Raw genomic sequence first — 14782 nt, forward strand, 5'->3', positions numbered from 1 at the left:
TCATGAACAGCCACCACATTCTGGTTCCCTGCTGTTCTATTTTTTCATATTTTATCTTTATTTCTGTCCTGACACTGCTGGTGGTCTCACTTCCTCAAGGGTCCAGCCCAACCCCAGGTGGCCTTGCGGTGACCCTGGAGAGGTTGGGCTGGCCCAGGCCCTTGTCCAGTCTGTCTCCCCTCCTGCTGTCTCCCCCCAGAGCCTCGGCCCTGGTGCTCCCCCAGAAGAGTGCCGCTTGCAGGTGAGACTCCACCTGACTTGTCCTCTGTGTCCCCAGAAGCCAGTCGCTGAGGATACCCTGCCCAGCCTGCTTTGCGGCCCCCTGCAGGTGTCGGATGGTAGCACAGCCTGGAGCAAGGTGTGGGCTGCCATCTCTGAGTCGGAGCCCCTGGAGTTGGTGCTGCACCTGCAGGGAGGCAGCCAGGTGTGTCCTCTGTCCCGGGGGCCATGCTTGGGGTGGGGTTGCGGGGTGGTGGTGGTGGTCCACTCTGCTCTGACAGCTCAGAGCCTCAAGCCCAGGGTGCCTAGGTAGGCCTGGGCCATGCTGCCTGGGACCAACCCCACTTGGAGGGTGGCTTATGTGACCATAGTACCTCAGTTTCCCTGACTGCCCAGAATCACCCCTCTGCCGCCCACTCATGGGAGCTATGTTTTCGCGATGCCAGAACTCCTCCCCTGGGATGCTGACCCTTCTCTCCTCTGCTGCAGGATGGCCAGCTGCTGCGTGCCATCCCGCTCTCTGGCTGCAGAGTGAGTGTGCCGGACCCCGCGGAGAGGCCGGGTGCTGGGCACGTGTGGCAGCTGCAGCAGGCCCGGGAGTCCTTGTACCTGAGCGCCTCGTCCGCCGAGCTGCAGCAGCAGTGGCTGGAGGCCCTGAGCACAGCAGCCCGTGGGCCCTCGGCCCAGGCCCCAGAGGGCCCGTGAGCTGAGTCTCTGCCGCGTCTCTGGCTGTACACCCACCACGACAGGGTCGGTACTCACCTGAGAGGTGGCGTCGAGGCCACATGCAGGCATGAAGGGAGCCTTGACTGCTAAGGGGCCAAAAGGTCAAATGGCACTGGGCCCTGGAGGGTCCCTCCAAGTCAGAGAGGAGAAAAATGAGGCCCAGAGAGGGACAGCCACCTGCCTAGGGTCACCCAGCACATTCCTCGAAGAGCCAGGCCTCTGTCCGCAAGCCCAGCAGTGCGACCCAGAGTGGGGCGCGGGGTGACTGTCAAGTAAACCCTGTCTGAATGGGCCAGGCAGGGTCACCTGGCACCGGAAGACAGAAGGAGCCTCCCGGGTGGTGTCCAGGGACACTTGGTGGATGTCAGCAGTCATGCCACCCCTCCTGACGGTTGCTCATCCATCTATACCATCTACATCCATGTGAGCTGAACTGTAACTGGCCTGCCAGACTCTGGCCCCCTTCTCTTTCGTCTCTAGGCCACTGGGCACAGCCCTGTGCTGCCCCGTAGCTCACCACCCCATTTGCAGATGCCCATGGGGGTGAGTGGCGGGTTCCTGAAAACTACAGGGCGACCACACTGGTGTCGTGTGGGGGCCTGAGATTTGTGCCTGCGTTCCCTGGAGGGCAGTGGACAGTGCTTATCTGCATAAGTAAATGCTGGCAGCCAACAGGTGGACACAGCTTTGGCGCAGTCTCCCCATGGTGGGCCTGCTGGTGGTTGGATGGGGAACAAGGGTGACAGAGGGGCACAGCCAGTAGTGGGGGCCTAGACCCCCACCCAGGCCTGCAAAGTGCAAGTCACACCTCCTGTGGGGACCCCAGGGCTCAGTGGCATTAGACAGCGGGGCCTCAGACAAGGTGCCATGCCTGGAGACCGGCTCTGCATCCCTGGTCCTGCTAATGAGGTGGACAGGGCCATTTGCTCCTGTAGCAGAGGGAGCCAGGCTTAGATATGGGACCATGGAGTGACGGGCCATCAGAAAGGGCTATTTGCACCAGAGCCCTGAGGGCCTTGGGGTACAGCACAGGGATTTAGGCACTAACAACTGAGGGATGTCCAGTCTCTTGAGACCTTTATCCCTCTAACATCCATAAGGCACTCTGCAGGGGTGCCTGTCACTGCCCACCTATGGGCAGACTTTCAAGGCCCTACCTGGGGGCTGAGAGGCCCATCGTGGGAGCCAGAAATGGGTGACTAGTCACAGATGAGGTAGGGGTGGGGCCCAGGTGAGGAGTGACAGGGCAAAGGTGAGGTGGGGCACAGGTGAGGTGGGTGGGGTCCAAGTGAGGTACTCAGGGCACAGGTGAATTGAAGGTGAGACCCAGTTGAAGTGGGCGGGCCCAGTTGAGGTGGGCGGGGCCCAGGTGAGCTTATGCGTGAGCCAGCACCATCCTCCACGTGCCTGGGTGCTGCTGCAGCTGCATGCCTGCTGTGTACCTGGGCCCTAGTCCTGCACTTGAGAGAGCTCTCTACCCTGCAGTGGGTGTTCTGACCCTGCTTGACACAAGCAACCTGTCCACTGGGAAGGGGAGGCCAGGCCCTTCCAATTGTGCTTTTGCTCAAGGAAATGCAGCAAAGTCCCTGCCTTTGTCCCTGCCCCAGGTCAGGGACAGCGTGCGTCAGAGGCAGTGAAGGGACTTGGGGCCCAGTTGGCTCCTTCCCGCTGGTCCTGCCCCTTACCCCTGCTCCACCTTCTCTGTTTCATGCATTGACTGAGCACCTACTACATATGGTCGGGCCTAGTGGGGATCCTTCTTAGGGTCAACTCTGCAATACTCCAGTTTCACTACAACCCCAGGGTGTTCCCACTCACAGCTGAGGGAACTGAATCACAGAAAGGATGCCCGCGAGAGTCCCACAGTTCCAGACCAAGTGGGCAGCTGAAATGGACCCGCTGGGCACGGTGGCACCCTGCTGGGGTCTCAGGGGGCAAGACTGGCATCCCCATCTGGGATCCTCACCCAGGGTCCCCACTGTGGGTTCCTGCCCAGGGTCCCATGGCTGGTTCCCCAGGGAGCTCCCTGTGCACCAGGGCAGAACTGAGCCCTCTCCTCTCCTACCCAACAGCTGGGGGGGCCAGGCACACAGGTTCCCACAGTTATCTCAGGAGGATCCTGCCCTCACTTGGCACATGGGAAGGTGGGTGAGGCGGGCATCCTGTTCCTAGCAGCTCAGGGTCCACCAGGACGTCATATTCCATCGCATGGTCCATCAGAGAGTGTCCTGGGCCAGCTGCAAGGGTGAAAGCAGGAGGTGTCCCCACAGTCTGTGGCTGCAGCAGGATCGTGAAAAATGTCCTCGCTGCCCATTTTGGACAGTGCTAGCCCCTGAGGACACAGAGGAAAGGAAATCCCTCCATTTGGAGCCTCCATTCCCAATGAGAAGAAAACGTGCAGCCGCAGGGGAGGAAGGGGAGTGGGCATGAATGGCGGGGAGGGAGGTCCCTGGGAACCCCACCTCTGACCGACACCCTTGAGGAGGGGTTGCAGGAAGTGCGTGGGTCAAGGGCAGGGCCACTGAGGCCTGGAGGAGCCAGGGGTGCATGGTGAAGAGCAGAGGGAGCCTCGCAGAGACAGGGCCTGGTTGTGGGTCCTCCATGGGGTCTCCTTTGGAGATGCTCTGGGAGGCGGGAGCCGGGAGACAGGCTTGTGGACTTAGATCCAGCTGGCTGCGATGAAAACGACCAGGGCAGAGATGGAGACGGGGCCCAGTGTCCCCAGCACGTCTCAGCACAGACCCCTGTGATGCGCACACCAAAGGCCAGCAGTAAGATGGGGGAGCCTCTGCCCAGTCTCCACACAGACATGGACCTGCGTGGCCAGAGCATCCAGCTTTTCAGGAGATGAAAGATACTTGGATGTTCTTGTGACATATCCTGAAAAATGTTAACAATTACTGTGCAGTCTTAAGTCATAGGGTGGGTGGCCAGTGCCTGGCTCCAGAAGGCAGGTCTGTCCCCAGGGACCCTTCCGACTGAGGGCATCTGGCCTGCCTGCCCCCTCTGGATGCCCCAGTAAGGACTGTGAGACGTGGGCCGCCTGCCCAGTCTCCACAGCATGTGTCTGGGTGATCCTTGGGCCTGGCTTCTTCCCACCCCACCTCTGGCCGCCCTCATCTTGCCCCCATAGCCCGGGGCCTGGGCACACTATACTGCCCATCCTCAGAGGGTGGAGGCTGGATGCACCCTGGCTTTCAGCCTCTCCACCATCCTTCCTTTTAGATCTGCTCCTCCTCCTCAAGTCCAGCCCCCAACCCTGCAGGACAGGAGGGCCATCCCCTGGATGGAGGGAGAAGGGAGTGCAGTGGGCTGAGCAGGAGGTAGCCCCTGGGCTCTCTAGGGTCCTAGAGAATGCCAGATGGGGCAGGAAAGGGTCTGAAGTACCCAATCATCACAGGAGCCAGAGGCCTGAGCTGAGGGTCTCCTGTGCCCCCAGGGGCTGCTGCCTGCTCAGCCTGGGGAACACCCATCCCCACTAGGCCCAGAGGGGGATTGCTGGCCGTGTCCCTCACAGTCCTGGGAAGAGGAAGGAGCCAGCGTACACAAGCACCTGTTGCAAGCAGGCACCCAGCCCAGCCACTTCCTGAAAAGAATTACAACTCAGGGGGCATCTTAGAGGTAGTGAAACCAAGGCCCAGAGAGGGAAATACACTTGCCCAAGGTCACACCGTGAGTTAGGGACCCAGCTGGGAGACACTCATTCACTCTTCATCAATTTCTTCATGCAGCAGGCACAGCTGGCATACCTCCTGTGCTCTGGGCACTGGGGTGCTGGCTACTTGGATTTCTAGGACTGGGGGATCAGACAACACCCTGTAGCCTCTGGCCCTACCACACTTCCAGCCTCATTTTCTCCTGCCCACCCCTCCCCTCTACTGCTTCTTCCCCACCCCAGATCACTTTAACAGACACAGAAATTGAGGCTGAGAGAGCGGCAGTAGCTACCTAAGGCTATAAAGGCCCAGAGCTCTCCTGCCTCCTCTGAGGTCCCCAGGTCTCCGGGACATAGAGCTCATTCCTCTTCAGACATCTGGTCCCATTGCAGAGACCTGCACACTCATACCCGGAGGGGCTGCCACACCCCAGGAAATCAGCAGAGGGGCATTTGGACCCAGGTGGTTCTGACTCACACCAGTGCCCATCCTTCATCACCCTCCCAGGGGACAGCAGGACACCGTGCAAGTGGAAGTGGCAGGATCGGCCCCCGAAGCCCCAGCTTACCCTAAACGTCAGAGCCCAAGCCTTGGGGGGCTCCAGCCCTCATCCCCCAGATGCTCAAAGGGCCATCCCACCTCCTGGGGTCTGACAGGGCTCTGGAATCCAAGTCCCTCTGAGCAGCCAGTCCAGGTGCTGAGCATCTAGGGAGGAAGGTGGGCTCACCTCCCCAAAAGCCACTTGCAGTGAGTGTGTCTGCAGATGAACTCTGTCTGCACAATCCTTCCGGGAGGCCCAGCTGATAACTGAGGGTGGCTGTGTTGTGGACCTCAACCACCCGTTCCTTTCAGTCACCCCATCTCCTTGTGGGGTCTCCCACAAGGTGGTCCCGGGAGGTTCCAGGTGGTCACAGGGGGTTCTAAGTGGTCCTGAGGGCCCCAGGTGGTCCCTGAGGGGCTCCAGGTGGTCCTGAGGGGCTTCGGGTGTTTCTGAGGGGCTTAAGCTATCCCCAAGGGGCTCCAGTTTGTCTCAAGTGGTCCCAGGGGCTCCCAGGTGCTCCCAAGGGGTTCCAGGTGTTCCTAGGTACGCCAGATCAGAGGGACTCCAGGAGGTCCCAAGGCAGCCAGCTGTGACAAGAGGCCAGGCTGCTTCCTGGTCACAAACCCCCCCACACCCACCACTGCTCCCCCGTTTATGAGAGAGGAAACCGAGGGCCAGAGAAGTGGGTGGGACCAGGGCAGGCCATGGGGAGCAGCCAAGTGCCCACCGCACATTCTGCACATTCCATCCTAGAAAGCTGGCCTCGCCTGCCCTGCTGGCCACAAGGCCCACCAGGCCCAGCCCTGCTGACCCAACGGATTTCTGGGCTTGGTGCCCTGCTGACAGGTGCAGAGGTCCGATGGAGGCCCTCGCAGCCCCAGGAAGGCTTTGTGCCCGGCACTCACACTATGTCCCAGCCTGCAGTTTCCTTTCCCTCAAAGCCCGGCTGTGCTCAAGCCCCTGCTTGCTGGGCTTCAGTGACCCTGATGGGAGCATCCTGAGGGTCCCTGAGCATGGTGGCACACCCACATTGCTCTCTCACCCCTGTCCCACCCTCCTGATGGCCCCTCTGTGCTGTCCCCAAGCTGGACTCATTCCCCTCTGACCAGCAGAGTGACAAACAACAGATCGTGCCTAGGGAGTTTTCTGCAGAGGAGAAGAGCTGCCAGCTTGGGTGGACCACCTGGCCCCCAGATCCTGGAAACAAAAGGTATGCAGAGAAAGGACTCCATCTCGGCCTCCTGCGGCAGGGGCTCCCTGACCAGCTCTCCTGCTCCCTCAGACAGGGTTGGTCCAGGATGGCCATGTGATGCAAGACAGCCCCCGACCTCGGGGGTGGAGGTGAGTCATCTTGGAATGGGACGTAAGGGCTTCCCGGGGAGCCCAAACCAGGATGGGAGACTAGGCAGGAGGGAACCCATCTCTGACATCACCTGACACAGCCATGAGAGAGGAAAGTTCATCTGGAGTCCAATTCCTTCCACCCCGCAGCCCCCATCTGCAGGGACCAGCCTGCATCCCTCTCCAGAATGTCCTGCCTTGACCCTACCTTCCCACTGGAGTCTAGGCTGGCAGTATCGCTGGGAGGGACAGGACCCTCCCCTTCCCTGCAGGGCCAGGCGAACGCCGGGCGTCCGGCCTTCAGCTCTCCAGTTCTGCCCGCTGGAAATGCACAAGCCCCTGTCCTGTCAACGTTCATCCCGGAGACGGAGCTCCACTTCCCTGCGCCCTGTCAGAACTCAGGGAGCAGATCACAGCCTCCCGCAAACGGCATCTGAACCCCATAGGAGCACCGGAAACCTGGCAACGGAGCAGCCCACCCACCTCAAGGAAAATTATTGGGGTCATTCGCAAGGCATCCCACTTCCCAGAGGCAGGGAGTGGCCATTCCCTGCGTGTGGATCTAAGCCCGGAGCCCTTCAGGATTCTTTCCTCTGTCCTCCCAAAACCTCTGAGGAAAGGGGCCATTATCATCCCCACTCACAGAGGGGTCACTGCAGCTCAGCATGGGGAGCCATGTCCTAAGTGGGTTCCCGGTAGCTCAGAGAAGGGCGGCCATGTCTTAGGTGGGGCCCCAGTGGCTCACAGCAGGGGGCCTGTGTCTTAGGTAGCTTTTTCCCCCGGAGCAGACCCTGCTATGCAGATTGAATGCAAGGAATTTATTTGCGAGGGAACTAGGAAAAATAGGGGGGAGATGGAGAACGAGGCAGAGAAGGGAAGAAAGCAACACAAGTGGGCTTCCTGGGTTAAATGGTACCCCCCCCAACCAAGTTCATGTCCACCTGGAACCTCAGAACATGATGTTATTTGGAAATCATTTCTTTGCAGATGTAGTTAATTGAAGTGAGGACAGAGCGGGCCCTAAATCCAATCAATGACTGGTGTCCTTTTAAGAAGCAGAGAGGACACACAGGGACGGCCTCATGATGGAGGCAGACCTGGCGCTATGCAACTGTGAGCCAAGGGACACCAGAGGCCACCAAGAGTGACCAGCAGCTGGAAGAGGCATGGGCGGATCCGCTCCCAGAGCTTCTGGTGGGGAGCGCAGCCCTGCTGACACCTGGATTTCAGACTCCTGGCCCCCAGAACTTTGAGCGGATAAATTTTTGTTGTTTTAAGCCACCAAGTTTGTGGCCATTTGTACAACATCTCTAGCAAACTAAAACAGAGTTTGCACCTGGAAACGGGTTCTCTTGAAAAAGATACCTAAAAGTGTGGGTGTGGCTGTGGAACGGGGTCACATGTAGATGCTGGCAGAGTTTTGAGGCACATGATGAAAAAGGTCTAGATGTCCTTGAAGAGATTATTGGTAGAAATACGGACAATAAAGGAGATTCTGGTAAGAACTCAGAAAGAAGTGAGGAAAATGTAGAGAACGGTTCTATTGTCTCAGAGAACGCATAGATGGTCATGAACATAATGCTGGTGTAAGTTTGAACATGTAAGGTGCTTCTGGTGAGGTTTCAGATGAAAATGGAGAACAGGTTACTGGAAACTGGAGGAAAGGCCATCCTTGCTGTGAAGTGGCAGAAGCTTGGCTGAATTGTGTTCCAAGGTTGAGTGGAGAGTAGAAATTGTAACACTCAGACCTTATGGAATGAACTTGGATATTTAGCTGAGGAAATTTCTGAGCAAAATGTGGATGACATGGCCTGGTTTCTCCATGCTGTTTGTCGTAAAATCTGAGAGGAAAGAAAGAAATTGGGGAAGGAACTGTTAAGCAAAAAGGAACCAGCATTGATGATTTGGAAAGTCCTCAGCTTGTTAAAATTAGGAAATTCACTGTTTGGAAAGTTGTGGGCTAAAGAGAACACCAGTGGTGCTGTGGGAGAACCTACCGTGGAAGAAGTTAGGTACGTGACTTATGGGTCAGCTTGGCCATCTCAGTGGAATGCAGGAACAGAGATAGGGTTATTCAGGAAAGATCTGTGGCGCCTCTTATCTGACAGTGTGGCTCCCTGTGAATTACACAGGAGACCAACAGGGTGTTTGAGATTGTCACACCAGCAGAAACTCTGCCAGCCTGGAGTGAGAGGCCCAGAGGTGGAATGAAGTAAAGGAAGGATGGCTTGGAGGGCAAAGCCACGAATGCAGAGGCAGAGACCAGAGAAGGCGGGGCCCAGAGAGCAGGGCCACCATCATGCAGCCAAAGGATGGCGCTTCAAGCCACAAAGGAGTATTCTCAGGCCTTGACATCTACTGGAACTTGCACCACTGGGCTTCAGACTTGCTTTGGACCAGTGACTCCTTCATTCCTTCCTTTTTCTCCCTTCAGCAATGGCTTAAGACTGTGAGAGATGTTGGGATGGAGTGGATGTATTTTGAAAGTGAAGGACCCAAATAACTTTTGAGAGGGTCAGAGAGGGTCAGACTGTGATGGGTTGAAGAGTGCCCCCCCAAATTCGTGTCCACCTGGAATGTCAGAATGTGACATTATTTGCAAGTAAGGTCTTTGCAGATGTAATTAGTAAAGAGGAGGTCATCCTGAACTAGGGTGGTCCCTAAATCCAGTGACTGGTCCTTATAAGAAGAGGGAAAGGACACACAGAGATGGAGGTGGAGGCAGGGATTATAGTGGTGCAGCCACGAGGCAAGGAACGCCAAGGATCTGTCTGTTGTCTTTAGCTTGCTGATTTGTGGTACTTTGTTGTGGTGGCCCCAGGACACGGATACACAGGGTGTGTTATCAAGCAACTTAGGTCTGGAGGAAACTGAAGCTTGGCTTCAGGGGAAGCCTGTGTGTCACTCACTCATCCCTCCCAGCAGAGACCCCAGGACAACACCGGCTGTTTAGACCTGCCGCAGCGAGGGGAGGCGAAGCACTCACCACGGGAAAGGGTGGGTCTTCCCAGTGCAACGGTGTTGGGGAGGACTTGAGCAGGGTTTGGGCTCGTGTAAGGCGATTTTGAAGAGAGCTCAGGGAAGCAGGGCTGGATTGGATGCTGTTAGGAAATGGGGCTTGGTCTACGCTTGAGTTAGCAATGAATTTTGTTAGAAAGTGGAAAGAATGAAGGGAAGCAGGAGATGTAATTGGTAACAGAGCAGTGGCCACTTATATGACCACGGTAGGGACAACTGACATTCTTATCATTTGCCCTGTGACTTTGCGTTTTTCATGCCTAGAGAAGATTACGAAGTTGTGCTATTTCTTTGTCTCACAGAGTGACCTTGTCTGATGCTAACATTCTGTGATTGTTCATATTCAACAGGAGAGCCCTCCGGCCCAGCTTCCTCACAATGCAGAACCATCACCTCAGAGCTATCCTGCCTGCCGAGGGGCCAGGGGGCGGGGGGCACAGTGCACCCCGCAGGGCCACACGGGGAAGCACCAGGGTTGCTCACTGGGCAGGGGGAGAGGGCGAGATGTGGCAGGGTCTTTATTGTGGTTTCCACAGGAAGGAACAAGTGAGCAGGGTGAGCAGGCTTTGGATTGGCCAGTTTGAATAATTTCAGTGGGCTCCTGGCCCTGGGGTGACTAGGGTGGGTGGACAGTGGCCCAGGGTGCGAGGTGCTTGAGGTGTGGGCTCCGTGTGGGTTGGCTTGCATACAAAAGATGTGCTGAAGGCAAGTCCTTTACTGTCTTTAGGAACTGGAGGCCATTCCTCCAGGGTCAGCATGGCCTGTGTCAAAGCATCAGAACACAGGAAATAAAAGACATGACTAACACAGGACCCCAGAGGGAGCCTCAGGAAGCTGGGAGCTGGGCTTAGCTGAGGAGACACAGTGGGGACAGGCAGCATCTGCCACAGATGACCTGCCCAAAGTCACCACGGCAGCATCAGGGTTTGAGCTCAAGGTCATTGATGCCAAATTCCACAATCTGAGCCATAGCTTGATTTGGTGAGTGGAGAGAAAAGAAGAGCAGGAGATTGCCCAAGGCGGCACCAACATTACCTACCCGGACCATCTCTCATTCTCAGATTCCTCAAACCATTAGCAGGTCTGGCTCCCGCACTCCAGGTGCAGTCTGTCTACTGCAGGGGGAAGGGGTGGACACAAGCCCATGGCCTGCCCCAAGCCAGCCTGGGTAAGCAGGGCGTCCTTCCTGGAAGCAGTGGCACTTGAGTGACGTGTGGAAGCAACAGCAGAGCCACAGGGCTGAGTAGAATGGGAGGAAATTCAGTTTTACTGAGAGCTTTACCCCTGGGCCCTGAGAACCGAGAGATCACAGAGGCTGGCAGCACGGGGCACAGAGCCAGGCAGGAGCAGGTATTCAACGACCGCATGGAATGAAATAGGGAGTCAAGGAAGAGCTGGGCAGGGACCTTTTAACCTAATCACCCTTTGAGTCTGGCTTTGATAGAGATGGTGACCGTCAGCAAAGGACCCGTGAGCCCCGAGTCCTCTGAAGGCTAAAGGGGCACATTCCCCACCGAGGACGGCAGTGTTCAGTTGACAGGTTGTCCACTGCACAGGGGCCCCAGTGAGCACAGAGATGCGCAGAGATCCAGCCCAGGCACTATCCAACCTCAGCGTCTTGGCCTTCACTGAATGGGCCCTCCTTGAGCCTCTCAGAGGAGCGAGAACCAAGTGGTCTCCGGGAGGGCTCGGGACCATGGGGGTACTGGGGGCAGAGGATTAAAGAGTGTGGCCATATCCGAGAGCCACGTGAGCCTGGACGCACCTGGGCTGAGCCGGGCCTCCATGAGCAGGAAAACCCATGTGTACTGTCACTGGGACTCCACACGTGGGCTCCTTGAGAGATGACCTCATCTCTGGTTATGGGCTCAGCATATCTGCCCTTAGAGAGCATCGTTATAACCCCGGGCCAGACAAATGTGTACACTCCTCTGAACAGTTCAGAAAATGCAGACAAGCATCAAAAACACAGACACCACCCGTATCCCCCATCAGCACTTAGCATGACGCACAAGCACCCACCAGCCTTCCTGTGTTTGGGTCTGCTTGTCCATGTCTGTGTTTTATCAGAACTCAGCAAGTTCACACATATATTTGAGGTCTGGATCTGATCTTAGTCCTTCCATTTGGAATGGCTTTCTAGTGTGCAGGTACCCGTCACACACCCAAGAAGAGTCTGGGACAACCTGGCCTAGTGCTTGTGCCCCCGTGGTGGCCCTCAAGTTTGTCGAGGAGAGTCTGTCTCCAACCTTGAACCTGAGCCCCACGGCTGCTTGATGAGTAATGTACAATGGCAGAGACATTCCGGACCAAGGCCCGAATGAACAGGCAGTTTCCACTCACTGTCTTCAGGAACACTTGCTCCTGGAAGACAGTACCAAGCAGCCCTGTGGAGAGGGGTCGACACCCAGGGGTGAGCCCTCTCCAGTGGAATCTCACTGTGGAGCAGAGCCAAGGTGCTGAGCCCTGCCTGGACTGCAGATTCATGAGCAGAAATGACTGTTGCTGTTGTAAACAGTACCTGTGGTTATGCAGACACAGGTTCCCGGAACCCAGGCCCATAGAACACCTCTGCCTGGCACAGTGATTGGCCCAGGGATGAGCACATGGTCCCATCCATCTCTGGCATGACGTGATGGGATGCTGGAAGAGTTGCTCCCCTGCCCTGGGATCCTGGGCCTCAAGGGCTTCCCTCAGTATGCTGAAGCTGCCAGCAGCCATCTCCTCTGGGTTGACATTGGGTTTCTATCCCTTGCAGCTGACTAAAGCAGCTACTAAGCAAATGTGTGACTCACAGGCCTGAGACTCAGTTTATAATCTGTAAAATGGGGACAGCAAAGCGCTGATGATGATTACTGGAAAAGCACAGATGTCAGCAAAGGGAGTGAGGGGGCGAGGGCAGGTATGCAGCCTACGGAGCTCAGAGCAGCACCTTCCTTCCTGCTCTCTGCTGTCCCACCCCTCCTGCTAGCCCTGACTGTGGTCACACATGGACTCGCACTGTACATCTCATCCTTCCTTTGGCCCAGGTAGGAGGAGTGCTAACATGCCCATCTTGCAGGTGGGAAAACTGAGAGGCACAGAGAGCCAGAATGTCAGGCCCCAGAGGCTGGGCCTTGGGGAGAAGGTTTGAAACAAGCTGTGTTGCTAGGGGCAGACCCTTCCCCCAGGCCTCAGTTTTCCCATCTGTGAAACAGGAGCCCTCCAAGCAGCTGGCCCAGGTCAGATCTCTCCAATCTGTCCATTTGGATGGCCTTGGCCAGCCTTCTAGGCCTTGTGAGAGGCCACCCCTAGGAGGCCCAGGGAATGCCTCCGCACAAGGCGTGTGCCAGGCCCCAAGCCTGGGCCTCTGAGGTGCCCCTGAGCCATAGTCTTGGCAGGTATGGCTTGGGGAAGGTGGGGAGGAGACTGGAGCCCACAGAGGGGGAGCGGCGTACCCAAGGTCAACCAGCAGGGTGCAGAGGCAGCTAAGATAACCTGAGAGGCCACAGGGTCCGTGTTAGGCAGGGGGAGGTGGTCAGGGGAAGCTGGCAGGGAGCGGTGGGGACAGGGAGAGGGTGGAGGGGAGGCGCTCATTCTTCTGTGACTGGGGATTCACTCCGTGCTGGCTGGGCAGGTGCGTGGCATCAAAGAAGCTTAACTGGCTCATAATCACTAAGCCTCCGGATTGCCCCGAACCTGCCTACACACATCTTACTCCAGGCTTACCTAGGAACAGCTTCTGGCTGTGAAAACACACCCCTGCCTCCAGGGCAGGGGTGGGGAGCCTGCCCAAACCCTGTCATTATGACTGGGGCCTCAGGCCACAGTAATGAGGCCTTCGATGGGAAAGTTTTGCTTTTCTGAGCCTCAGTTTCCCCATCTGTAAATGAGGGGTCAGTCTATGTCATTTCTGCCGGGTAGAATTCAGAACTGTCCTGCAAATGTGTATAACCATTTCCATGTACCCCACCCTTAAAATCTTTTATTCATTTCCTGCTTTTTGATGAAAGAATGGATTCATGCTCATTGTAAAAATTCAGGCAACACAGAGAAGAGTCAAGAGGCAGGAAAAAAATGATCCACAGTTTAGCCAACCAGAGGTGGAGGAGGAACTCGGGAAGCAGTGCATCAGGGTTTGTCCCTCCTGTGCCCACTGTCCTGACTTCTGAGCAGGCCTGGCGTGCAGGAGGGACTGATCCTATGTGTTCTGTGAATCCATCACCTGCTTTCATCCACTCTGGGAAGGTGCACAGCCCGTGGGCCTGCCCCCACCCAGGTGCCTTGCTGCCCGTCTCCCAGTCATCACTGTGAACATGCGGGTGGCGGCTTGATGTCACCTGGGGTGACTCACCTGTCTCCCTCCAGAAAGCCAAGGAAAGACTCGCCTGTGCAGGCCTAAGGCCAGGGGGGCAGCCCAGCAGTCAGAGCCTGGGCCCTGACGGGGAGTGGGCTCCAGGCAGGGGCTCCGCTATGGAAGGGGACTGGCTCTTGCCTTCCTGTGGAGCAGACAGAGGACCGGTGTGTGTGAAGGATGCCAAACAGCCTGGCAGAAAACATTTTTGGGAAAATTCTCTCCCCAAATACCCAGCTCATTGGAGCTACAAGTTTAGGTTACTTTTTAAAAATAATAGCTCTTAATTAAAAAGGGTAATTAAAAAAAAAAAAGAGGCAAAGTCCATGAGACTATCTTACTTCCTTGACTTTCATTTTGCATGGAACTTTCTGGATTTGTTTGGTTATGAGAGATTTTAAGGATAAAAATCTCATTTTTCTATTGAGTGGGAGCAAAAGTGCAGAACATTTAAAGAAAAACAAGCATTTTACATTTCTACAGTTATTATCCGATTTGAAGAAAACACATCAATAAACACCCCTACCCCCAAACAGGCTTATGCACTGTACCCCTCAGGCTACCATGCCCTGTGGTCCCTGTGTCCAGCAAGTCAGGCTGAGGAAGGCTCTCTGGGACAGCCAATACTCCACCTAAGCCCTGAGGGAAGAGGAGACCCTCAGGCCAGATCATAATCATCCCCTCAACATCTTTGGCAGCTTGCGTGTAAGCCCATTTTACAGAGTGGAACACTGAGACCCAGAGCTTTCAGACCCCTCCCCCTTCACCAGCCTCTCTGGTTCCTTCCTGCCAGTTCATTCATTCAACAAATGTTTGCTTGAGTATACTATGTGCTCCTAGCTGCAAAGTGAGATGGGGAGCGGGTAATGGGGTGAGGCCTGGACCACCAAATGCAGAGAGGCCAAGGCTTGGATCAGTTCCTCAGGTGTCTGCTGGGTTCTCCTTGCG

The 14782-nt window shown here is 56.3% G+C and overlaps 1 protein-coding gene across 4 annotated transcripts in view; it reads left to right on the forward strand.

Annotated features, from left to right (window-relative positions):
- FGD3 (FYVE, RhoGEF and PH domain containing 3) overlaps positions 1 to 1623 on the forward strand; it is a 42058-nt gene extending 40435 nt beyond the window's left edge. For 3 of the 4 annotated variants that reach the window (XM_015243568.3, XM_006209263.4, XM_072959113.1), the window contains 2 exons: positions 278 to 424; positions 709 to 1623. In XM_015243568.3, coding sequence (XP_015099054.1) covers positions 278 to 424; positions 709 to 924 — 363 coding nt within the window. In that variant the 3' untranslated portion in view covers positions 925 to 1623. The remainder of the gene's footprint in view (positions 1 to 277; positions 425 to 708) is intronic. The other variant, XM_072959112.1, reaches the window with a different exon arrangement.
- Positions 1624 to 14782: the final 13159 nt, after the last annotated feature.

Source organism: Vicugna pacos, chromosome 4 (assembly GCF_048564905.1).
Source record: "Vicugna pacos chromosome 4, VicPac4, whole genome shotgun sequence".
Classification (NCBI taxonomy): domain Eukaryota; kingdom Metazoa; phylum Chordata; class Mammalia; order Artiodactyla; family Camelidae; genus Vicugna; species Vicugna pacos.